The sequence below is a fragment of the Dunckerocampus dactyliophorus genome, chromosome 17 (assembly GCF_027744805.1).
Source record: "Dunckerocampus dactyliophorus isolate RoL2022-P2 chromosome 17, RoL_Ddac_1.1, whole genome shotgun sequence".
In the NCBI taxonomy this organism is placed as follows: Eukaryota; Metazoa; Chordata; class Actinopteri; order Syngnathiformes; family Syngnathidae; genus Dunckerocampus; species Dunckerocampus dactyliophorus.
Genome location: NC_072835.1, coordinates 17,697,676 through 17,723,652, shown reverse-complemented (window position 1 = coordinate 17,723,652; position 25,977 = coordinate 17,697,676). Strand labels below are relative to the sequence as shown.

The 25,977-nt window shown below is 40.9% G+C and overlaps 1 protein-coding gene across 13 annotated transcripts; it reads right to left on the bottom strand.

Moving 5' to 3' along the window:
* Window positions 1-3: 3 nt before the first annotated feature.
* add1 (adducin 1 (alpha)) lies at window positions 4-25,724 on the bottom strand. 13 transcript variants are annotated; one of them, XM_054756797.1, is made up of 18 exons: window positions 25,574-25,724; window positions 18,465-18,673; window positions 17,137-17,299; window positions 16,852-17,003; window positions 16,679-16,759; window positions 16,452-16,601; window positions 15,691-15,834; window positions 15,492-15,590; window positions 14,943-15,116; window positions 14,157-14,507; window positions 11,317-11,412; window positions 11,147-11,239; window positions 7,738-7,824; window positions 6,795-6,951; window positions 6,477-6,707; window positions 5,727-5,819; window positions 4,608-4,641; window positions 1,251-1,400 (listed from the first exon to the last, which is right to left on the bottom strand). In XM_054756797.1, coding segments are annotated over exons 2-18 (2,301 nt in total). In that variant the 5' UTR covers window positions 18,660-18,673; window positions 25,574-25,724; the 3' UTR covers window positions 1,251-1,399. The 13 variants fall into 13 exon arrangements, with proteins under 13 accessions (XP_054612766.1, XP_054612768.1, XP_054612770.1 ...); XM_054756796.1 differs by having other exon boundaries at window positions 1,252-1,400; window positions 4,604-4,641; XM_054756803.1 differs by having other exon boundaries at window positions 1,252-1,400; window positions 4,604-4,641; window positions 14,250-14,507.
* Between the last annotated feature and the right edge of the window lie 253 nt (window positions 25,725-25,977).

Sequence of the window (25,977 nt, the reverse complement as noted above, 5' to 3'; positions counted from 1 at the left end):
ATACACATTTCAACGTAGCATATTTATTTATGGTAGAAAGAAAAAAAACAAGTGGAAGTAGTACATCAGTAGATGATAACATGAGACATTTAGTTGGAAGTGGTTCAGGCAGAAAAAAAATAAGCATATATATTGGGCCATTGTTTTAATGCCCTGCAACCTATAGCACAGCTCCATATGTCACAATGATGGCAGAAGTCTGCTCTGTAATAAAAGAGGTGCATTATAGAAGAGATCCAGGTTGATAAAAGATGGCAGAGTTGTAACAGTGGATGTTGTTTGGTTCTGTGGTACTCAAGCTAAAAGCAAATACATAAGAAGTTTGCAGAGTGATGAAAGAAAAAGGAAGAAAGTGGTGGCTCACAGTGCTCTCTCACAGCAAGCAATTATGGCTCGTCTACAATGTGACAAAATAAAATACTTAACCATCACACTAAATAAAGCATTCTTGCCCGTTTCTTTCAGAAGAAGAAAAAAAAGTTTAAATCCAACAACAGATGAAAAAAAAAGATACTGTTTTTACACATTCCTTCATAGTAAAGCAACCATTGGATGCTTGTGGACGCTTCCTGGGGTGTCTCACTCTGCATCAGAATAAACCAATTGACTTACTGGAGCTTCTATGGTTAAAGCGTTGCATAATTCGCTAAGCCGTTTGCCGACACTTGCAATTTCTCATTCGTACATGTTTTTGCTTTCCGCCGTCGCTGTTTTTTTGCTTTTTAAAAGACACTTTCATATTGTTATACAATCCCGATACATTCTAGTGGTTACAACAGTTGAATGAATAATACCCTTTAAAACAAACAAACAAACAAACAAACAAACAAACAGGGTGCCTGCTCTTAATAGACATGCATTAAAGGCCAGCAGAGTGGACAAGACAGGAGGTATCACTCACTCACAGCTAAAAGCTTCTAATGAGGAAAATGAAATGATTTTCTCACTGTATGCAAAATTGGCAAGCGCTAACAAAAAAAAAACAAAAACAGGTGACAAAGCAAGCGACAAATGTTAAAACAGTTGGTGTAGATTGATGCAACAAAAGTAAAAAGAACTAAAAAGAAATGTGAGACTCATTTACGACTCAGACTTCTTTTTGTTCTTCTTCAGGAAGGAAGGAGTACGGAACTTCTTCTTTTTTTTGGAAGGCGATTTGCTGGGAGACTCGTCGCCCTCCTGATCGCCGGCGTCGGCGAGTTCCTCGCCGTCAACAGCGGCTTCTGTAGCAGGGGCGGGCTCAGTGGCTGTGGGGGCTGGGACGGGGACGGGGGCGGTGGCGAAGTCTTCAGCAGGAAGTGCTGGAGCGTCAGAAGGGTCGTCGGGGGTTAAATCCGGCAGAGTCTGTCTCAGGGTGGCTGCGTCGCTCTCGTCCTTAAAGGTGGGCTCTGGCAAGGTCTCTAGCAAGGAGGGAAGAGGGAGATTTAATGAGCGAGCACAAAAAGGTGGCACTTTTGAGCTTGCTCACGTACGAAGCTGCTGAATGAATCACAATCACTTTCAATTTCACCCAGCCTTGCTGCCTTTAATGCTTAAAGTCCACATCAAACTTATACAAATACACCTAACTATAAAGCCAAAAGCCCCGTTAACAACCATTAAAACTTGATACGCATGGTCGCAGATGACCACAGCGTATCCCACAAGACACCTTCAGGTTTTTCCTCAAACAAGTATGCCAACGCACAGTCAGACTGCAATTAGTGACTCTCAAATGACAGGTTTTTATCCAAATCATGAAGAAATGTACAGTCGCCCTTTGTTTATCGTGGTTAATTGGTTCCACACCCGACTGCAAAAAGTGAATTTCCGCAAAGTAAGATTCAATATTAATAAATGGAATATTTTCGTAGTTAATGGTGGCTTTAAATGGCTTTACACTCGTATTACCCAATACAGTACACATAATACGACTAAATAAGTCATTTAAGACGTAAATAAAACTCTGTTTGTGTGTGTCACAGTAAATGTGTTCTCTAGTGGACCTTAGTGGAAGACGCACAGGAAGTAATGTCGGAAGTTTAGAGCGGAGTTTTAGCTTGCACTGAGTTGTGGCCCCAACAGTAGCCAGTGTTATTATTATGATTATTATTTTATTATTATTGTGCTTGTTGTGAGATAACTTAAACCTGCAATAAATGCCTGTTCAGGCAATCGCTTCTGGTGTTTTTCTCACCGAACAATTACTGACCCCTAGTGGCCAATGTAGAACCCTACATTCTCAATTAGATGAGTCTTATGCCTTGTATTTGACTTCATTTATTTAGTTTATTTAAGCAGACAGTCTTATGCTTGAAAATGCTTAATTTATATCAAGAACAAGTACAATTTACTTAAATATGCTTTTTTTTTTTTTTTACTAATAGGCAGTATTCAAACACAAAACAGTAATCATTTATGAATTCATTGTTTGAAAAAACACGATAGCGTGAGCGTGCAATGTTCGAGCCACGATGTAGCAAGGGACGACTGTATTTTTTTTTTTTTTTTTTTTTTTTAAGCTCTACCTAGTAGCGAAGTTGGTAAATTACCATTTAATCAACCCACTGACCAAAACGGTCACACATTTTTCAAAATGTCTACAAAAATGCACAGTAATACCGCACTCATGACCCTGAATATATGACGCCTTCTCTTTTTCAAGCTTTGAACAATGCAAATTGAAAGACAAAAAGGGCAAAACGTGTCTTTCTTCATAAAAATCATGTTTTCAATATCAGTGAAATAACTGGTAAATTGCAATAAAAAAGGGTATCATATTTCTGAGCTACCTGACAGTTTTCTTTGCTTACTGGCGCAAACATTGAGACAATTTTTTCCAGTAGTTCAGTTTGTCATGGTCACTGGTGTGTGTGAGTGACAGGAAGAAAAGCTCTGTCTCACTTGGGCAAAAGGCCCCAAATATAAGACAATCCATCTTTTTCCAAAAGGTAAAAACAATACCGTCTTGCATTTCGGGTCAGTACGGTCAAATGTTCAATTTTGGACATGCTCACTTGGCATTACCTTCATTTAAACAGCAAAATCTTAACAAGTGCCGTTCCTTTGATCATTTGCACCCTGCGTATAAACAAAAAATATCTACAGTCTATAACAGGAAACTGAAAAATGCTTTCGGAGGATTTTAGGAAAGCAAAACCACACACAAAAGTGAGGTTACAACAACACAACACGGCGTGTGTGTGCCTTAACCTCCTGAGACCTTAGAACTTATAATTGGAACTGTGTTGACATCACATGGCCATCACACAAGTACGTAAATGTTGCAATACAGTAAAAGAGCCTTTATGTGGCTACAATCAAATGTGTTTGACGTTTGCTGTTCCATTTCTTTAAACACTTTGCAATTAAATACTACTGAGGGTCACAGGAGGATAATTTTGGCTCAAATTCTCAGTGCCTCCTCAAAAGCAGCCAAAAAATGGTCACTAGCAGGCAGTTGCTGGAAGGAAGCAACAACAAGAATGCCCATGAAGGCAGCATGTTCTTGTTAAATAAGCCTTGTAACCGTTCTTATTATCAACATAATGCTAATTGCAAATTGTTAAGAAGCAATAGCTGCACGAAGAACAAAAACGCCACCAGTTTTAATGTTGCTCTAACACTACTAGTATGCTATAAAAACACTGCAATGTGCCTTTAAATAATTCAACCATTGCTCTCCTACATGTCACACGCACACTTATTATATAATGCAGATAAAACATGACTTTGGAGCAGCTTTTCCAAGCGTTAAGCCACCAGCTTGAAGTCACACATTAAAGCCACACACACTCAAATAAGGCTTTGTGTACCTGGTAAAGGAGTCATCTGGAATAAAGAACAAAAAAACAACACATTTCCGGGACGTTATCCGACCACTTTGTGACATCAAAATGTGGTTATTTCGACAGCGGATCTTGAGCAGGTTAGCCAACAGCAAAAGGTGGGTGGTGAGGTTTACTTCAGAGGCATCCTCCGCTTTTTTATTTATTTATTTATTTACAGCAAAAGAAAGCAGTGTACTAAGCATGCCAGGCCGCTAGTTGGCGATGTCACTTTGTCAAGAAACACAGCTTATGTGCACCTAATGCTTCTTCACATTACATGTGTCTGGAAAAAAAACATCCCACTAAATTGACACGTCAGAGCCATAACAGTAGATCTGGAATTTACCCGTCCTTGCTGTAAATGTCGATCTGTAATGATTAGATGCGTGTTAACTATAAAATACTTGTTGACAATGTGAGTCATTGATGTTAAACCCGGATTTTCGAGACACGCTTTCACAAAATGGCTTTATTATGGAGCTGATACTACCACTGAGGCCGTAAATTTACTGGAAAAAGACGGCTTTTTCAGCAAAGTGAAAGGGAATCTAATAGGAAGTGGGAGTGCCTAATACTTTGAATGGGAGGAGCTCTGAAATAACACCCATCCATATCCAGGAGGAGTCAGAGGAAGACGTTAAACCGAGCAAAGCATCACAAAACTGGCCTAAGGAGTTAGTCCAGGCAGTGCTAACACTACAGCCATGCAGAGAGGAGAAGGGATGCTAGAAGACAAGCATGGAGGTGGTGGGGTGGGAGTGTGGTGGGGTGGTCGAGGGTGGAACAGTACGTACTTACTATGGTAACAGGTACTCTTTTGCATTTCCATCTCCTTTGATTGCAATCGCAGCCACAAAGAAGGAAAAAAAGCACAAGTAGAAACAAATGTCTATGCAGGATCAAACCACAAGGCACAGTGTTAAAATAAAATTTAAAAAAACAAACAACAAAAGCAAAAAAAAAATTGGGAGAAAAAGAATGGCGGTTAGCCATTCTTGGTGGACCCCAACGAGATGGACGATGGAGGCAAAGGGGGTAAAGGAGACATGTTATAGAACAACATTACATTTCTTAGATTACACCTGACGTCAAAGCTGCACACCAACTTACTGTTTGCAGACGTCATAATGAAACAAATCAGAACTTTTATATTACAAACAAGTGTAACACTGGATGCTGCTGTAATGTAGGTGTAATCCAACGGTAATAAAGGCCAAGAGGAAATGCTCGTATTTCTAAAAGCTATAATTGAAAAAAAATTAACAGTGGGACCTGTGGTCGAAACAACTGTGCCCATGGGAAACAATGGAAAAATAAATCTGTTCCAGGGTTAAATTGTCACCAATAAAATAATAGTAAACAGTGTTTTTGTCGCTGCGCTGTAATTTGCTATCCATCTACTGTTTTGTTTTATGGCACTTACAATGAATTTAGAATTCTACTGACTAAAACAATGTGCTCCTACACAAGCTGTAAAGAACAATGGGGTTGTGTTACTGCTGTGCTGCCCCCTACAGGTAGGAAATGGAATTTACTTTCTAGCCATTGTGCCCAAGACAGATAGCTATACTGTAAAGATATATTTTATTTCCAAAAAATAAATGGTTTGTAAAAATCTAAAATTTACATTATTTTAGTCAATTATTTTGGGGGGAGTTTGCATTTAATTTTTTTGTTTAACCCCCCGCCCCCAAGCCAACCATCACATAAACTAAACTGACCTATGTGATTATAGATTTACACTTTTTTGTACCATAGCTCTCTTGGCCTGTTATTACACAAACACTGCACAATCGTAATGAGATTAAAACATTAAAACAGCCACATGGATGCAGCGGAGGACTCCACATTCCCTCTGGACACCACCGGAGACGGCCCATGTAGAAACCCATGCTAAATGGAGCCAGATAAACCTACCTTCCTCTGCTCTTACTGGGGTGCTGGGGGGTGTACAGATGGCCTTTGGGTCTTTGGCCTCCTCCACTTCGGGTTCTGCAAGTTGCTCTTGATCTAAAATAAGTACATACACAATTACACAATATTAAATGATTGGCTTTGTCTTGAAAAGGGAGAAAATTAGAAATCATTCAAGTGAAGAAGCGTTGAAAACCACAAAAATGTCCCAAAGAGTCAAACAAAAAGATTCCAGTTGGGTCATTTAAAGGTGCAAAGGAAAGCAGCAACAGCAGATTGACCCAGGACAGGTAAGCAGGAAGAGACACCACCATTAAAGTCCAAATATGGGATGTTCTGATTGGATGACGGAGCTTCCTCATTAGGTTAGCGCAGCACTCCACAGCAAAACACACTTTTGGATGCAAGGGACAAGCATCCTTGTTGGTTTAACTCTCAGCATCCTTAGCTCCTCGCCCAATCACACTGCAGGGAGTTCTCGGATGTCTTTGCACCAGACATCAGAGCAACGGGATGAGGGGATGGAGGGATTAAATTAAAGCGGAGGTAGATCAATGTGTTGCTCGTGGTAACACAACAGCAGCAGCTGACTCAAAACCTCCAGAGAACATAGGACACAGCAGGTTGTGGGAAGGGTGGGCTCCAAGAGTCCCAGTGAAGCGGGCCAGGGATGAGCAGAGGGGAGGGGAGTTGCGGAGTGGTTGTTGAAGAAACGGGAGGCCGACACCGTAAAAGTGTCTCCGCTTCATGTACCTGGAGCATGATCTGCCCCTAGTGGCTCCTTGCTGAGGGCTCGCAGCACGGCACAGTGGAACTCCTTATGGGGAGAGTCGCAGAATACCTCATCTGCAAGATCGAGGGTCGAGGGGCCCTGCTCGGGGCCACCGTCGATTGCAGGGGGCAGAGGAGTGGGATCTGGGCCTTGAACCTTCAGTAACTTTTCCATCTCAGAACACAGCGCGGCAGAGTCGCATTGTTCCCGCACTGTGCATCCATGTTGGCGGTGCATGTGTGTGTGGAGAAATATCATCGTCTATCCAAAGTCATTAGAATACAACAGACCTATTTTACCTTCAGTCCCTTTCTGTTTCAGCTCCACCTCCCTGCGATACTCATCCAGCTCCTGGTCAGTGAGCTTGTTGAAGGGGTTGGGACCCTGCTTGCTGACAATCACCTTGGGTTGGTACTCCTTTTCAATAATGGCCTTAGAGGCGGTCACCAGCTCCCCCTGCAGGGTGATGATGACAAGAGAAAGAATGACGAAACGAGTCAAGCTCAAATGTTGCAAAAAAATGTTTTCTAGTTTACATAGACGTGAATGAGTCAGCTGCAATAGTACTTGGAGTCACCAGGACATATTCAATGTAATGTAATTACACTTAGGAACTTTTCTGCAAGAGCAAAGCATCTCTGTGCAATGAAAAGCATGAATCTTCAAATGTTAAGGGGTTTTACTTTGCAACCAAAATACAGAGAAAACATGGAATCATTTTAAAATAAGAACAAAAAAACATAACATTTGAGGATACCGTAAATGCTTCAATGAACAGCTTTACTCAATTAATCACCGCTTCTTCTATAGTCGCCAGTTGTGTTCCATAACTGGAGCATTTACAGTACATTCTTTTCTTCACTGAACAGAGACAAAATGGAGGGAAAATGATGTCCAGCACCAGAACACCTGCATCGCTCATCACCAAGAGCGCATGTTTGCATGCTGTGTTGGGACTGCTATGATTGGCTTTGACGTACAGTATAAACCAATGTGGTCCTCAATCTCTTTCTTTCCTTTCATGATTATGATTTTATGAGCGTCTTACTCGTGTTTAGAAGTAATTTCATGCAGCTACAACATCAGAATGAAGCTCAAACCAAACCAACGACAACGCAAAGACAAATGCATTGAACTACTACAAGTATTACGGCATATCGTTGAAGTTGTAAACTTCCATTTAGCTATTCCTGTCATGCACAACGATGTGAGTAATAGATTTGTGACTGGAGCTGCAAGTACCTTTCTAATTGATCTAGCAGGACTATAGGACCCCTCTGGGGCATCGAGGCCATCAATAGTGTCTGTACAGTCAGACAGAGGGACGTCCTGCAATTGTAAACCCAGTGAGGGCAAGGGGGAGGGGCACACTCATGTTAGCGGTCTGTTAAGCAGGTGGGAACATGCTTTTTTTTTGTATAGAGTCATGCACATGCGGAAATGCTTTTCAGAAGCAGCATCATTGTCAAATTAATGAACCTTTGCCGCCCCCCCTTTAAAAAAAAATACCAAATTTCCTCAAGTAGCAACCAGGGTGTTTATTTACTCAGCTGCAGAAAGCATCAGGTTTCTATTAGGGGTAAGGTGTTTATGACACTTGGAGAGAAGTCGTTTGCACCACCTTCTGCTTTGCATGAATAAATCTCTGCACCCTAAATACAAGACAACCTGTCTTTTCCAGACCTTTTTCTAGGGGTAATATACAGTAATACAACATAATATGTATCATGTATACTGTATGTATCAACACCTCTTTAAACTCTACTGTAAACGTCAGCTTTACAGATGCCATGTCTGCTTGTGCGGCTGGTGTGTCTTGTGGTTACGAGTATCAGATGGCATAATAAAGGTGAGCAAAAATGAGGTGTCTATTTGAGGTGCCGCATTTAAATATTCAAGTGGGACGACACACCAGGTGATAAATTCTGGCATGTCCATTACAGTAGAGGCCACCATTTGAGGAAATAAGCTATTTGTTTTCTTTTTAGCTGGAGATTTGGGGTAAAGATAAAGTAGTGATTATAGAAGTCATTAGTTCCTGTCCACAGGTATAAACATGCAGAAATTGCATGCAAAGAGAGGCGGTTAGAACAGAAGATAGCATTGCTGGAATAAGCAAAGCAGGTTCATGCATCGTGTGTGAAGTAAACCAAGGCCTTTTATTGTTATACACTCAAATATATTTAGCAGCTGGATTTTGTCACATCCTTCCATGTGTCCCGGAAGATAAAAAACACACAATATACGGCACATGAGGAGAGCAATGAATGCATGCAGGCGAAAACTAAGAAGATATGAGTCATTGTATTTTGCCCAACATTCAATAAAGCCTGCCAAAGCTCATCCAAAAAACAAAGGTATGATATATAAAGCTAGAAACAACCTGAGCTGACGAGTTCATACTCACCTGCTAGACTGACACTGTGGTCAGAAAATAACATGCTCCTTGTTTGTGCCGACGTGTGACCGACTTGCCACACTAAATGATACTTAACTAAAACCAAGCGACCTAGCAAGCGGTTTCATTCACCAATGCCTAATGCATGCACGATAGTTGACTTATTGCAGCATTTTGGTCTTAAAGGAAAAGCGTATTTTTTTCTGAATTTTGCCCATCATCCACAATCCTTATGTGAAACATGAACACACAGCTTTACCTTTTCTGTGTGTTCGAATGACAGGAAAACAGCTAGCATGAGGCAGCTAACGATGCACAAAATAGGACACGCCTACCACTGATTTCTTTTCCTTCAGGCCAGTTATCAGCGATACCAATCTGATACCAATAGTTTGTGCAAATACACCTCGGGTCAATTAATTTACACTTTCCACAGTGTTCCTGGTAATGATACTTACGAGTGTGTGTGTGTGTGTGTGTGTGTGTGTGTGTGTGTGTGGGATGTGTCACGACAGCGATGCGCACCCTTTAAGATCCAGCAGGTGTCAGTATTGAGCGACACAGCGACATAGTACCGACACAGTGTCGATACAGTTTGGGTAACGTGCCGCAACGCTTCACGAGGCCTCATCAACCCATCAGTAATAATTACGTACCTCAAATGACTGATGTATCAAAGTGTCAATATTTTGATTTGAGAATCGATTTTAGAGCCTACAGATCTGGTATCAAAGGTATCATTATTTCAGTATCGATCCGCACAATACCGAGAGTTAGCTAATGGAGTTGCTGCACCGCCTGTGGGTTTGAATTGAATTTACCAGCTCAATAGCGAGCACAAGTCTTGTGTTGAAAGACACAGCCATCCCATCAGTCGGCATCCCAGTGAGAGCGGACATTGTAAATGCCCGTTCCATTATGGTTTTATTTTGTCAATAAAACTTTTAGCATCAGTGTGGCATGCTAACGCGATGAGAATGGCTTCATGGTTCACTATGGCTGGATCTGCCAAGCACCCAGCAACGTTATTCTCTGCCTGGGAGGAGTAAAAAGTAGGAGTAGTTGTCGGCTCTCACAAAGTCTGCCATGATTAGTGATAGCAAACACTCTCTCTAGGTTGCTGTTTTTGATGGAAGTAGCGTTCGTTGCTATGGGCTCCGTGAAATCAATGCGCCCAGGAAGGAAGCTCCAGTAACTCTTCAAATGAGCAAAATACTGCAAGTATTAAATGTTATTGTGAGTTCACCTGCTACTACATTGTCACAGAACATATGTAAAACGATAAAAGGTTGGAGGTTTTTGGAGGTTTCTTCATATAAGGGCTCTATTGTATAGGCAGACTAGGTGAATTTCATTAAGTGCATTGTTAGCTGCCTTGTGTTAGCAGTTGTTTCTCTATTTAGAATGCACAGAAAAGAGAAAGACATGTTTTCATGTCTCATAAAGATTGTGGATGATGGGCAAATAAAAAAAAAAAAAGAGCAGTTTTCCTTGAAGGGGTCTTGACCTGGAGAGAAGTTCTGTTCCCACCTAGGGAGCTACGTTTTGATAGTGTTTCGTAATGGAGGATGATGCAAAAACTACAAAATAAGTTTTTCCACAGAAGACAGAACAGCTGAAAGATGCAGGGGGCCTCTTTGATAAATATGCCAAGATATCTGAACAAAGCATCAAAATCTTAGCTTTGTGTTATAGGTGACAAACCAAATCAGTGTAATATCTAATAAAATATCTAATTAAAAATGATTTTTATTTTTACACTATGCCGAGGGCCATTAAAAACATCACGCGGGCCGAAAATGGCTCTCAAGCCGCACTTTGGACATCCCTGCAGAAGAGGGTTGGTGCAAATATTGTTGCAAATCAGGATAAAGGTGAAAACAAAAAATTGTTTTTACTTTTTGCCAGTTTTGTACAAATATATTATAAAAAAACAATTATTTTATCATCCGTTTACATTGGGACTACTGGTAATTGTAATTGCATTATCAGCGCCCACAGGACTGGAGAGGAATATTATCAGTAGTTGGGCCTTAGCATGGTTGTCCATTGTTTACTGTGTGACCTTCCTCTTCTGTGGTGAATTCATTGACGGTGTCACACTGCTATGGAGGTCTCACTATTCATGTACGAACCACACCAATTGCTGGAAACGATAAATGTCTAAACCAAGTGAAATACCAATGAGATATTCACCAATATCAGCAAATATTCATCTCCAGGTCAGGACAGAAGCGAAGTTGCAAGACTGACCTGTTGAAAGCTGCGCTCCCCCACCGATCCAACACACAGAACCTGAGACTGAGGTCCTGCGGTCTTAATGTCCTGCAGATTCTGCTCACGGATCTACAAATGCATGATAATAATAAAAAGAATGGACTTAATGGAAGACAAGAAATGAGACAGAATCCAGTGGGTGGTACCTTATTCCTCATCTCCAGCACTTCTTTTGGATTGGTGTTCAATGGGATGAACTGATTGGCGACAGCAGCCTGTCGCATTCCGTCCTCTTTAGTCCACTGTGTGAATGCCACAACAACAAGTAAGCACAAACACAAGCGGAAGAAGTAACAAAAAAGGAAAGCAAAACAACATAAATCAATTAATACTGTACACACACACAAACGTTTATGCAGGCTTCATAATACAAAAACCATGCTCAACTGAAAAAGGACAAAATGGGATGTCATGGAGATTTATGGAATGCTTCAAAAAATGATGAAGATCCATTAGAATGTTTACAGTATGAACTCTGAATGGGCATTAGTCTCTAATGCTAATCCATCAAAGCGTGTAGTTTATACATCAGCTAATACTTTACTTTAATAGAAGCCCTGCCCAATAAAACATCGGGTGTGTTGTCCACGTCAATAAACACCGTACTCCAATGAAAGACACTGTGTTTACCTCTAGTATGACTAACACCCCTGTCATAAGTCACGGCAGATGTCATTACCATAAGACACACCACCTAAAACGCAGACACGGCAACTGTCAAGCTGAGGTTTACGACTGAGCTGCTAAATGCAGCATGGAGCATTCTGGATAGTTAAGCATAATTATTTATTTGTGGGGAAAAATATAATCTTATTCAAAGCATCTGCATAAATACCATTAAGAGATACCTGGTGCTCTTAATGCTGGCTGAGCAGTTTTCTCCTTACCGCTACTACAACATTGGTTCTGTTGCTGCTGTGTTGTTGCAATATAGTTGTAAATAAATGGCCAGGTGGTAAAAGAGAGCTAGCAGTCTCCTTTCCACCTTTTCATTCATCCATATTATTATTAAAGTAATGAGTTTTCATATTTTGGAATATCACCTGCTTCCAAATAACGCCCCATTCTCTTTGCAGTATATCCTAACCACTGAGAACCTTTGATGTCTTAAATTAAAGTCAAACACAAAGCAACAGCTTGAGGTGAGGACAGAGAGTGACGTGGTGAAAGACTGCGAGACGTGTGGGTTGGTGGTGACGCTGGCTTACGAAGCAAGGGTGAGGGGAGTGAGGTGGGTGGGTTGGTGGTGACGCTGGCTTACGAAGCAGCGAGACAGTGAGGGGTGAGCTGGCATCATCAAAGTCATTTTTCCAGACTGATAGATGAGACAATGAGGATGACAGAGGTACGAGAAAACAGCCCCTGGTCTGAAAAAAGGAAATGTGTTCCTCTTTGACTGACCATGGTAATGCTCAGCGCTGTTTCAAGAAAACTGGATTCATTTCCACACAAAAAGAAGAATGAGCAGCAGGTGAAGATAGAAATCCAGCTGTCATGCAAGAATTCGTCATTACATTTTTTTTTTCATTTTGTCACATGAGTGACTGCTCATGGCTTGCATTGACTCTGGGGCTGAATGAGAGGTTTCTGGGTGGAGAGCATGGAGATGAACATGTAAAAATGATATACTCACTGAGAAAGAGCCTCACAACACAACATCTCCTACTTTTCCAACAGGAGATAGTAATTGGTCAGGTCAAATTTTGCTTGTTTTTTTTTTTTTGCCAATCATGCTCGTGTAAAAAATATAATAAACCAAAAACATCATAAACTTAAGTGGAGGAAATTGAAAAAAAAACAGTAAATTGCAAATAATAATTTCAAGCGTCATAAATCTGTCTTTCGATGCAAAAACATCTTCATAGTAAATTTGAAGTGTCACCCTCCACAAGTATGCAAGCAATTTAGCATTTCAATCACCAAGTCAGAAGAAAAAGACCATTAAAAGAAGTGTGTTGCAGAGTGGTGAGCACCGGTGGTGGAGGGTTCATGCCACACCCCTGCTGCTCGCTCCTCTGGGAAAAACACCAACAATACATTTCACTCCTACACATGCAGTGGGGCATGCTGGCAGCAGCTGGCCGGCCATCATGAGACATCGGAGGGCCCGGAGGGGAAAAATAAAAATCATGTGCCCACATGTATAAGGACAATACAAATATATATATATATATATATATATATATATATATATATATATATATATATATATATTTCCACTATTAAAAGGTTCAAAAGTATGATTTGTATATGTCTATTGCTTGATTGTGTACCTGTATTTACTCTAGGTTGCCTTGTAACAGGCATTGGGACAAAATGTGCAACTGTTTTTATATAAATGTTAAAGTACATTGTCCATTTTTTAAAAAACAACAAAATTATGATATAGCTGTCAGGTGCATGTCAAAGCAGCAGGTGTTGCTATGTTCCATAATACACCCCTAATATAACCCCTATGTTCCATTTAAGCCAATCAGAAGCTCAAAGAATGTCACTTTCAGAAAAGTCACAAAAAAATAAAAGAAATTCTGATTGATACTTGAATAAATGCTGTAAGTTAAGTGGACTTACTTATTTACCTACCTACAAATAAAGTAAATAAAAATTAAAAGAAAAATGACATTTAAGAACTTTTATTTAATAACCTAAATGTATTTTGCAAGCCAAAACTAATACAAATAAATGTACGGTATTTATTATACTGATGGTAATCCCACAAGGGGAAATTCAATATACACTTTGAAATACAATATTTGTAATAAATAAGAGATATCAGTGCTAGTGTGATATTCAGTTCATTGTGGTTTATAGAAGATTCAAAAATAAGTGAGCTAAATTTATATTTACTACGTACTGCTAAATATTTTTTTACGCTGCAGTAAAAGGTGATTTTTCTCCTCATCGTCCTGTGGCTCAAAATGCTGACCACCTGCCGCCACAAGTAGCTATAAACATATATACTATGAACAATAAGGTAGGCACAGACCAAGCAGTTGGTTATACAGCTTGGCACGCAGACACCGGACGAGAGAGACTGCAGCAAGGGTTTGACGTGATCGTGTGTTATGTTCGTCCACACCTTAGGCTTCGACTTGGGGCTGCCACCGTCAGGCCCGTCCTCGTAGGGCTCGTCGGGCCGAGCACCGGCATTGAGCCAGCGGGTCTTGTCACGCTGGCCACGCTGGAAGCTGTGTTTCAGCGGGGAGCGCGCGCCCGAGTCACTGTCCTCCCCGTAAGTATAACCAACATGGGCAGAGTGAGCGTTCTCCACATCACTGTACTTTTTGCCTTTGTCCCGCAGTGCCGGACAGCGGTAAGGGTAGCCGGTCCTGTAGCCCTGGGGGATGAGAGGGGCGGGGCCACAGCTTTAGATGATGTTTATCACTGGTTGAAGTTGAAGTTGCAAAAAACATACTGACCCAAATATAAGTCTATACCTTAAAAAAAACTAACTCAAAAACCAGTCAAAGGATCAAATGACTTATTCTCAAGCAAGTCGAGCTTTGCTTCCCGTCACTCACACACACACGTGACCACATTTAGTTAATTTTACTGGTATTGAAAACTACAGTATTATATATATATATATATATATATATATATATATATATATATATATATATATATATATATATATATATATATATATATATATATATATATATATATATATATATATATATATAAAATGAGGGGTCGTCTTATATTTGGCTCAGTGCGTTATACAGCGCCTTCAAACCTAAAACAACCTCTATATTTCAGGTCCACGTACCAGGTTGTCGAGCATTCTCATGAGAGCCTCAAACTCTTGCTCCCCAACTTGCCACTTGGGCTGTGCGGGAGAGCCTTCGCCGGCAGGCTCAGGAACACGAGGACGGGACTTGTACTTTCCTGGGTCGAGCATGACCAAATTATCTGGTCCTCCAGCGCTGGCCAGTGTTCGCACCTGGAGGAGATGTAGAATTCAAGATAGGTGAACTATATCTCCCAGTGGACATATTTTGGATTTTTAAGTGGTTAAATATGAGGGTAGGACAAACTATTGACTGCAATGTATGCCATTGTTACCTCTAATGATACAGTATTGTACAGTAATGATACATCAGCATAAGATATCAATACTGTCACTGTCCAATGCACTTACACACTCAAGATGCATTTATCCTGTGGTTCTAATTGTTCCGATTTAGTATCTATATTTCTATTTCCATACATTTTTGATGGATCTCCTGTATTGGAGCTCATTATTACACATGCAGGTGTAGCTAATGTTGTGGATACCAACTATTCATTACCATCAGTGCCAATCTGTGCATCCTACCTGAATCTCACAGGCGGTAACCAGTTTGTGGATGTAATAGTAAGCTTCCTCGATTGTTTCGCCCATAGTCACCAAGCCGTGGTTCCTCAAGATGAGCACCTGGGAAGCACCATGGAAGGATAAGGAACTTGGCAAATTGTAGCTGGCCATATGAAGAAGAACAGTCTCACACTTAAATACACACACAATAAGTTAGTACCTTGCTTTTTGGGCCTAAGTCCTTCTGGATCGAAACGTATTCTTCGGGATCCACCAGTATGCCTTGGTAGTCATGGTAGGCCACCTCACCAAGGGCCAAAGCCTCTGGGGAGATGGGCAACAGGCCGCATTTCATGGCCGACACCTACAGTCAAACAAATTAGGGGACATGAAGTGCATACTGAGGAAAAACATGATGATCCAATCCAATGTGGCTTCTAGATTACAACCTGAATCAACATTTACAGAGTACGTTAGATGGGCATGATAGTCACGAAATTCTGGGAGGAATTGTAGTGTTCATGTGGAATGTTAAAAGGTAATGTTAAGTCTTGAAGCAACGGCAGCATATCATATTTCACTACTTGGAAGCAACCAGAGGAGGGTGCATTTTTTTTTTATTTGCCTCAACGGTTAACAGAAACCAAAACAGAACAGGATGCCAAAAGTTTGAACTAAAAAAAATTATGTTTACCATAAATGCAGAACTGCACAATAATATATTTACCACACATACGGGTAAAAAGAATGGAGTGAGGTTCCCAAAGTTGTTGAAGTTAGCATGACAATAACTCTGCATAATACCAAATGTTGGTCCCTTCCAGGCAGTTTTTTCAGCTATTAGGCTATGTTAATATGTGGACAGGTTGGCGTTACTTTATTTTGTTACAGTTGGAGTGTGCGTTAATTAGCTCTAAGCGGCAACTTTCTTTATGAATTTCATCTAAATTTAGTATAAAAGACTTCACTGATAGTACGTACGGCTGCCCCTGCGGACGTGTGTATATGGACAATGCACTTGACATCAGGTCGTGACATATAGATGGCAGAGTGGAGGTTGAAGCCGGCCTTGTTGACACCAAGGTTGGTGCTTCCCTGGTCCACAACCTCACCTTGATGGTCTATCTTCACCTGGGAGGGCAAAAAAAATGAAAATTAGTGAGCAGTAGAAGACTTGAATCTGTAACAAGAGACCAGGACAGTCATACCAGGCTGGAGGCGGTGACTTCACTGTACAGGAGTCCAAAAGGGACAATAAGGAATCGCTCCAGGTCGGAGTTTACCCTAACCTGGAAGACAGGAAGCAAAAACATATGGAACTTAGCTCAAACTGTGCAGAAGTAATCAAAGTAATCAACCCTTTTCTTAAGAATGATCTTACTGTGAGATGGTTGTAGATGAGCTGCGACCATCCGAACAAGTCGGTGAGCCGATAGAATGCCGCCAGCTTGCAGCGAAGCAGCTTCTCGCCTTTGTCATACGAAATGGAGTCCGAACCGCGCAAATCATTCACCGGAGTCACCATTCCCAAACCTGAGAGGAGGAAGAACAGGATTCAGAAGGTCTTGTGTAAACAACAACTGTGCCCATGTTTAGATGGCATATACAGTATACAGATATAGAAAATGATGGCATGCAGCATGTCCTTCATTTGCCCTCTACTAACTCATGCTGAGCGCCGCCATGCCACCCTGTGGTGCAGCGGGACACATGGAAGGCATGCTGGTAGTCATGAAGTCGGCAATCTGCTGCAGGGCCAACAGGCTGGTGGGCGTCTTGCCCTTCTTCAGCTGATCCTGGATCATTGTCTCCAGCTCATCACAGAATGCCTGCAACATGAAACCACTCATTTACTGTCATAAAACCAAAAGTATTACATGAAAACAAGCCCTTTCATGAGATCGTCTTTATAAAACTACAGTTTTCTCTTTAAATACAGCCTAGTTTTTCACACATACAATAGACGGTTATTGAGACAATGGCAACAATGGTGCATTTGTGTTGAACAATCAGTTTGTCACAGTCACACTGCTGTTGAGGAATAAATTGGAGCCATCGTGTGATTATTTGGAAGGCTGAGTCTTTTTAGGCTAGCATATATGGGTTTAAAAAAAATGAGTATAAAATGATTCTGGGTAAGGTCTCCAAAGTACGGCTACGGAGTGTCATTTGTGGCCTGCAGCTTGTCTTTTTTTGGCCCATGACATATTTGTGTTATAAACTAAACGTGGCGACGGAGGGTTTTGGCCACACTGAAAAGAATAAAAAATAAGAAAAAGATGAAGTATTGAATGGTTTAACTGGTTATCATACTAATAACTCAAATACTAATTTTATTGCCAAAAATGTAGTGTTTGATTCTTCTGCTAAATTCTGTTGCAAAAAAAGATTATTCTAATCTTTGTAGAAAAAGCACACGTAAAACAATGAAATGGAACAAAAACATGCCTCAAATGTCAAACAAAACTTGGAGTTCAAACCATCGATATGCTGCGAGACATCAGTTCAGTGAGCATCTACGAGATTAGCTCCAACAGTGGTTTTTTTCTTACTTTTACTTTACTTTTTTACATTGTCAAAGCCACCACACAATGGTGAAGGCAAAGAAGAAATGCATGATAAGAACCATAGAACCAGACATGCAAGTTATTGAGACAGGCTGCTCATTACAGTAAGAGCAATAGGGTTACCATAATTAAATATCACATTACCTTATTCATTTGCAAGCAATACCTATAAAGCACCACTAGGTGACAGTATCGCTCGGCAAACAACTTCCTGGTTCCTGGTTTACTTGAGTTTAGCTGTATTATACAGTACAGCTTCTTATTAAACGTGGTTGAAAAATTACCTGCACCGCTAATAAAGATTTTATGATAGTGACAGTTTCAGAATGGAACAAATGAATTCACTTTGCATCATTTCCTATGGGAGAAATTGCTTTGAAATGAGAACGACCCGGAAGTCATCCATCCATCCAAAGCTCCCACTGACCGGGCTCTGCAGTATCACTGAGACCCTCTTCTTCTGCTCCATCATGTTGAAGTCCTGCCGCAGGTCGGGCGCCATGTTCCTCTCGCGCTGGTACTCGGGGCTGCTCTCGTCCACCCGGTCAAAGTAGCGCTCCTTATGAGGGGCAGTGGCGGGAGGGTGGGCCGTCACTACGCCGGCACCTGAGTCGCCGTTCATCCTGGGCTGGCCTCCTTTTGCATCAAGACAAACAAAAGATTTGGATTGTCATGGAGCTTTAAAAAATATATGATATATAATTAATTATGATCTCTAGTTAATAAAACTGTTGTGCAACGTAAAATAATCACACAGAATATTACTTAATAAAATATACAGGCCATATTTGGACACTTTGGCTGAATCCCAAGTCTACCCCTTACCCCTTATCTTAGCCGTTACTCCAAGGTTTTGCTCGTTCACGAGAATCAAGTGGTGTCCCAATTCTCCTTTAACCAAGGAGTAAGGGGTAAGTGCTAAGTGGTGTACAGCGCGAGGAACCAAGCGTGGTCGGGGCCCAGACTTGAAATAAAGCATATAAATGTAAGTAATTACCGTAATTTTATTAGACACACCTTTGTTTACGCCGCACCCACTGAATTTAGAGAAAAGCCAGCATGTGTGATCACTCACAAACACACGTTTCAATCTCATTTGACTTTCTGGCATCTTTGTTTTCACATTTTACTTGGCTCTGGCACTGGCTCTGCCTCTCTGGCAGCAGCTCGCTAGCTCGTTTTTGCCCCACGGGTGAGCTACAAGTGGCTACCACATTCATGCTAACTTACTTTTTTCAAGTGTCACTTAACAATCTTGCTCTCTTGTCTTCAAAACACTAGATGTGTGTCTACGTTGTTCAACATAAACAGGTAGTGTCCAGCTTTAGACACTGATGCTCACAGGGGTCTGCAACAGCTAGCATGTATGCTGGCAGTAGGTCACCAGCTGATGTTGACTAGTGCACCTCAGGATATTTGCTTCAGTCCTTGTATTTTTATAAGTGTTCTATTAAAACATGACACCTTTATTTAAAGACAAATAAGAACACTGGGTGGAGATGTGCTTTGTAAATAAAGAGCAATTTAAATGTTGGCAGTCACATAAAACACATGCTCTCAGCAACTTTGCCACTAAATTAACAGTTTTGCAATGTTCTCGGTTCTTGTTCTGCTGGTTGTTGCAAAATGTTAATAAAAATTCGTAAAAAATTGTTATTTCTCATAATAAAAAACTGCAGATGCAGAAGCGGCGGCAGTTCTGTGCAGCCCACTACCATAGCTACAAAAAAATATTAGTGGAAATCCTGCTACACCATACCAAGTGGAATAATGTATGGCAATATTTTGGTTACCTTATTTAGGCCAGAGAAGGGCAAAATTTGCATAATTAATTATACGTATTTATAATAGTTATAAAATATATAATAAGTTTGAATGTCTAGTTAACCCTGTTGTGCAATATAAAATAATCAGCATAAGCATTCATACATATCAACCGTTCAGCATCTGCTGAAGTTATGGTATGCAGTATGATATTGAATTTAACCCAAACAAAGAGTGTAGTTATCATTGTTAAATCCAAAGAGGATCATTTTTATGGCCGACAAAGTCAAAAATTTGGGTCATATTATTCAAAATGATATATGCTGGCACGTAAATGTCACATGTGTACAGATGATGTCAAGATAGCCCTTTTTAGAGCCTACTGTACTCCACTCTATACAGCTCATTTGTGGTGTAATTACAGTAAAGCCAAAATGAAAAAGCTTCAGGTGGCGTTTAATGACGCATTCAGAATTTTGCTCAAGCTCCCAAGGTGGACTACTGTAGTGCCAACCATATGTTTGTAACTAGCAATGGTTGTGTTAAGGAATTTTATGTATACATTTATGCGGCGATTAGTTGGAAACATTGGAACAAATGCCTGTACTTATTCTAATTACTATGGACAGCAATGATTATATGTGTGTTTTGTGTTGTGTTTTTGTAGTGTACTTTTATATATAGTGATGTAGACCTGTGTGTCTGCAATAAAGTTTCTACTACTATTACTTGTTCATAAAATATACAGACAATATTTGGACACTTAGGTAACCTGCAGCTATCAAATGTTTCAGTATTCTACTGAACATTCCTTCAATTAATCGAGTAATCGGATAAAACTTTTTTTTTTTTTGGTTAAAGAGCAATTATAAATACACAAAAGAAAATAAGATATTCCACTTAATAATGAACGACCAATTGGTTTCATTTCTTTAGAAAATCAACACTTTTATTTCTTAAATTCACATAGCGGCTAGGATCGACCTGTATTTCTCCACCATGCTCAGTGGCCGCATGTTTTTAACAGTTTTGTTTAAAATGCTATTTGTCAGCTCTGCTGCTTGCTTGCGACTCGAGATGAAATGGCGAGCTACGTCACCGCAGAGCAAGGTGCACGTCACACTAGTGAACCTGAAACTGGCAAAATCCAACAAAATGCCTGAGAGCAGCAAAGCACACGTGCGCATTTAAGGGTCCAAAATGCATGCTGTGTACAAAAAATGCATACATGTTGCAAGTAAATCAAAACAAGTGGGAGTTCGCTTCATTCAGCTGAAATGAGGCAAATATTAAAATCTACCTAAAAAGGAGCCCTATTAGACCAATCAGGCTGACACTCAAGGACAACATGCAGACTGGTGAGCAAAGAGAATCTGCGAGTGCCCGCATGCAAGGTTATTAAGCTTCTTCTGACAACTGGCAGTCAATACTTGTTAAAAGTTCCATGACAATTGCAGACCAGTACCAAAGCATCCAGACACTGACAGACCCTTCTCTCTCACATTTCAAACTAAATTCTGGTCACCTTGTGCAGTTGCAGTCTTTTCTTTCCTGTTGTTGAACCAGTTCTAGGCCAGTCTTTACAACAGAGGCTTAAGGCCAGTCTCCACCAATCACCACAATTAATGTATTAGTGTATGTTGTGTAGTAAAGGGCACTAATACAGTAACTGATCTGTACCACCTTTTGGCACCCTTCCATTGGGGTATAAACTAAGGGTGTCCCGATCCAATGTTCGGGCCGATATCAGCAAAAAACGATTATCGGATGATATATCCGCCTGCATCTAAAATCTTTGATATTGGCAATCCAATGCAAGCAGTCGATTCTTGACTCCACCCCAGCACGTCTATCCAGCAGCAAGCGGATGGAGCCCACTTGATCACAACAGCAGCGTGTGCGAACGTGTTAACACAGTAGCAAGGCGTGGGAGTGATGTCGGCAGTGTGTACATTTCGCTAAATCCAAAAAAGACGTTGCACCTGAACAAAACTTGTCGTGCATAAGTTTCCCGTGGTGGCACAGAACCGGGGAAGTTTAATACGACCAAACTCGTCACGCATTTGAAGCAGCATCACACGGGAAACTCCCATGGGACGCCAAGAAGTCATTAGCTAAATCAGACAAAAAGACCAGCCCGTTGGTGGGGAGTAAAGTCGGGTTTAAACGCTTAATTCAGCACCTCGTACCTCACTATATTATGCCCACTACATTGATGATAAAAACGACAGCCCGGATGCATAAAGAAGTAAATGGGTCTGTTTTTCTCACACCTGCTGTTGCTGATTATTGTTCTCTGTTTGAGAAATATCACTTGATCAAGCCTTTTCTAACATTCCACACTACAAAATAAGTAATTATAATATGTCTGATTATCGGATTGGTATTGGTATCTGTCGATACTCGAGGCTGCAATTTAGCGATATCGGTTTGGAAGTGAAAAAGTTGTATCAGGAAACCCCAAGTATCAATGACATATATTGTACCCAAAGGTCGGAGACAAAAAATACTAGTATAAATGATAAATATTACTATAAATGATGTGAGGCCAACATGCTAAGCAGTCGGCCACTGTGCAGCCCAACTGTACATGTGGAAAATCATTAATAGTGTGGAAAGATAATAGCATTGGTGTCCAGAGATGAGGCTCTCTCTCCCTCCCACGAGTCAGAATGTGTCATCTCACAACAACGGGCGCCCCCGCATCACTGCATGGACCCCCTCTAGTTCTCATCCTGCCTCAAAAATGTGGGCGCAAGGAGATTTTGGCAGACCTCCAGTCCTGTTTGAGAGTGCAATCGCTATGGAGACCAAACAGGTTGCCACGGAAACACAGGACAGTCTTGTGAAGATTACTGTTATGTAAGAGCAGCTGTGGGCTAAGACCATGCAGCAATCCCATCAGTTTCAGGCGCACACTTTGTGTATTATACATTTTGTCAGCCTGACTACAATAAAACGTGCAATTTTGAGAGTATAAAATACTACAGAGACTTTAGTAATAATTTAGTGCAACTGACAAAAATGTAACTAAAGGGCAGAGTCAAAGTTGCTGCTGCTGGTGGCGAACCGCCCTGCAAAGCTGTGCAGTTTACAACTGCAATGACTGTCAAAATGGAAAAATCTCTGGAAAATGAACCTGCTTGCAGGAAAGAAACATGTTAAAATGCCTGAAAAGATGCAAACAAGACCAAAATATGTGTGAGTAATAATGCTTATATAGGGCCCTATCATTTCCGCGTTAACAGAATTGCCGACTGAATTGCGGTATTGGCAAATAAAAACGCCTAATCTCGTGAAAATTGACATACTGTGAATGAAAATGTCCCCGTTGGACCGCTCAATCGTGGCAGAATCTCATCGCAATCACTAAAACACCCCGTCCCGAACTAAACATTTCTTACGGAACGTGAATGGAAACTAGCTGGGTTAGCTTAGTTTAGCAGTGCATGCTAATGCGGCTGTGTGTATGCAACTCAGGCTTTATGTGTGGCTTTACACCGTGCTGTGTTTTACCGCTTGTTACTGTAACCGAGCGTTTTAGGATGCCCGCTGAGGTCTAAATCCCCAACGGTTGGATTTAGACCCTAATTCTTATGTCAGTTTTGGTGGAGATCAAGTTATGATAGTTTCAAGCAAGTGAGCCTATCAACAGAGAAAGGCTTTTATCTGCCCCTGACTGCTGAGACCAGATGCAGTTTTGTTAGCACGTTACATACAGCAGCTGTGCATTTTATCTTGCTGCTGCATGTCGTATGGGACAAAGTTATGGTGAGGGGCTCAATGCAGAGGTGGCTGTTTTACATGCATTTTACACTGGTTAACTTTTTTTAACACTGTGTACAGCTAGGCATATGAAATTGATTGTTGATTAATCACACCCTGGAATCCCGAACATCCTGAAAAATGGAGTGCACTACTTGACTTCAACCAGCAGAGACACTACCGATTTGGTCCGTGTGCACCATTACGCCACCAGGGATAATTTGCTGTCTAAAAATAAACATGTTGTTAGAGGTTTTACTGTATTTTAGTTGTATTTCACAGTGGTTGAGTTATTTTAATAGTTATGCTATTGACCATTACAAATGCCAAAATGTTACTTATAACATCACCTTTACAATTCAGAAAGGTTTTACTTGCTGTGGGTAAAATATCCCAAAAAGGTTCCATTGCATATGCATACAGTATGACCTCTGCATGGTGCATTCAATTTAAAAACAAAGCATGTCGTGTGACCACATACAGGAAGGAAGGAAAAAGTGAAATAGAGAGACTGGGCTAGAAATGAGGACCACATTTTCCGCTGCACTGCAGTCAAGGGTGTGGAGAGTAGGAGTAAAAACAAACATCTCTACATGTGATGTGTGTAATGGTGATGGTGGCAAGGCAGAGGCAGACTGACTCAGTCCAGTGGGAGTTTGAGCTTTTCTGCTCTAAATCCAGATGGTAACCATCACTGACAAGGACACCCTGGTAGGGTTTGGACTTCTATTTTGGCAGGTCTTGACCCTGCTATTCCATATCCAGAACAAGGAGGAGGTACTTCGAGGATTTAGGAAATTAGATGCATCATCAGCTGAATGGATGCAATGAACAGAACAAAAACAACCTTAAATCTACCCAAAGTATAGGAGGATGGTTATGGATACACCAAAATGACTTCCCAATCCCCTTTTCTTTTCTACAGTACCACATGGAATTCACTATCATAGACACAATGTCTCAATCCCAAGGTGTCGTCCAATTGAAGCACTTAAGCGCCTCTCTGCAAATACAATAACTAGCTATAGACACAATTGCCCTGAGCCCACTGCTAACTCTGTTGCTAACCAAAACAGCAGCGCCTACCGAGGCATGTCTTACCAGCTCCAGCATTTTCTGTGGAAATATATGTAATATATGTTTAACCCATCCTGTTTCGCACCGCCCGCACTGGGGCTCGAACACAGGACCTTCGTACTGGGAGGCGAGAGCGCTGACCACCCGGCCAAAAGCCCGGACTGTCGACCGCATGTTCAGCGCAGCTCTTAAGGCAGAGGGAGTGAGGTTTACCAATGTACACTTGCACAGCCTCACTGGCTGGCATCCGTTACATATGTTACAAGTCATCAGATTATAAACTTAGAATAGTAAAATAACGAACTGTAATAGCAGCTTCAACTTGCCAAATAGTGAGACATCACTGACGTATTAATAGTTTGTAAGTCACTTACAAGGAGAACTTTATTTTGTAACACATTTACTAAAATAATAAACACTTTACAATGGTACGCGTGTTGCAATGTGGTAATTAGTTTTTCTGAAGGTTAACAGCTAAATAAAGATCTCTGCATGCAGAGCACGGTGATGTATGACAAACAGCAACTGCTTCCAAAACTTATTTGCATCACGTTTAAATGTTCAAACATTAGATCAGACCTTTCAAGCAATTCCGGTTTAATCATTAGACCTTGTGACATAAAAAGCACATGCAAAATAACGCAGTGCAGGTAAACAACATTATTGGCACAGAGTATGCTGTTCTTCTTTTAAGACGACTAGATAGTTTTAAAAAAAAAACAATTGCATTGCATTACATTACATTGCTCGACAATTTTAATTAAATAAGTGCACACCCACCTCCCTGCAGAATCCATTGATCAGAGGCGACACATTAGCAAAACAAGGTTAGCTCACTACACTGGAACATACCGCGCACATAAAAACAAGCTATAGCCATACTGCATTGGGCAAACAGCAAACGATCACCACCATTACTTCGAAGCTTACCCTCTCTTCGACGAGGTGATGAAAAGTACAGTAACCGTTTTCAGTCAAAGCAGGCAGGCGAATTCTGCAATTTTTATCCTCCGAATCTGGCGATAGCAGGGCGAGTTTAGCCCCTGGCTAAGTTGTCCTCCTCGATTGGCTCCTCCCACATCTACAGTCCACCCGATTTGGGTGCGGCAAAGGGTTCTTATTGGGTTCTCATAGGGCAATTATTAACACGTGACATTTGTTTGACGAATGATTGGATGTAGGTTGTTAACCCCGCCCCCTACGTGCAAATAAGAGTTCCGTTTTTGCTAATGTGCCAAAAGAGAAACTAAATCGTGGTTACAGTCTAATTTTGTACTCTTTAATGATTCCTTAAATATAATACAACGCTGTTTAATATCGGTATGCATTATTTT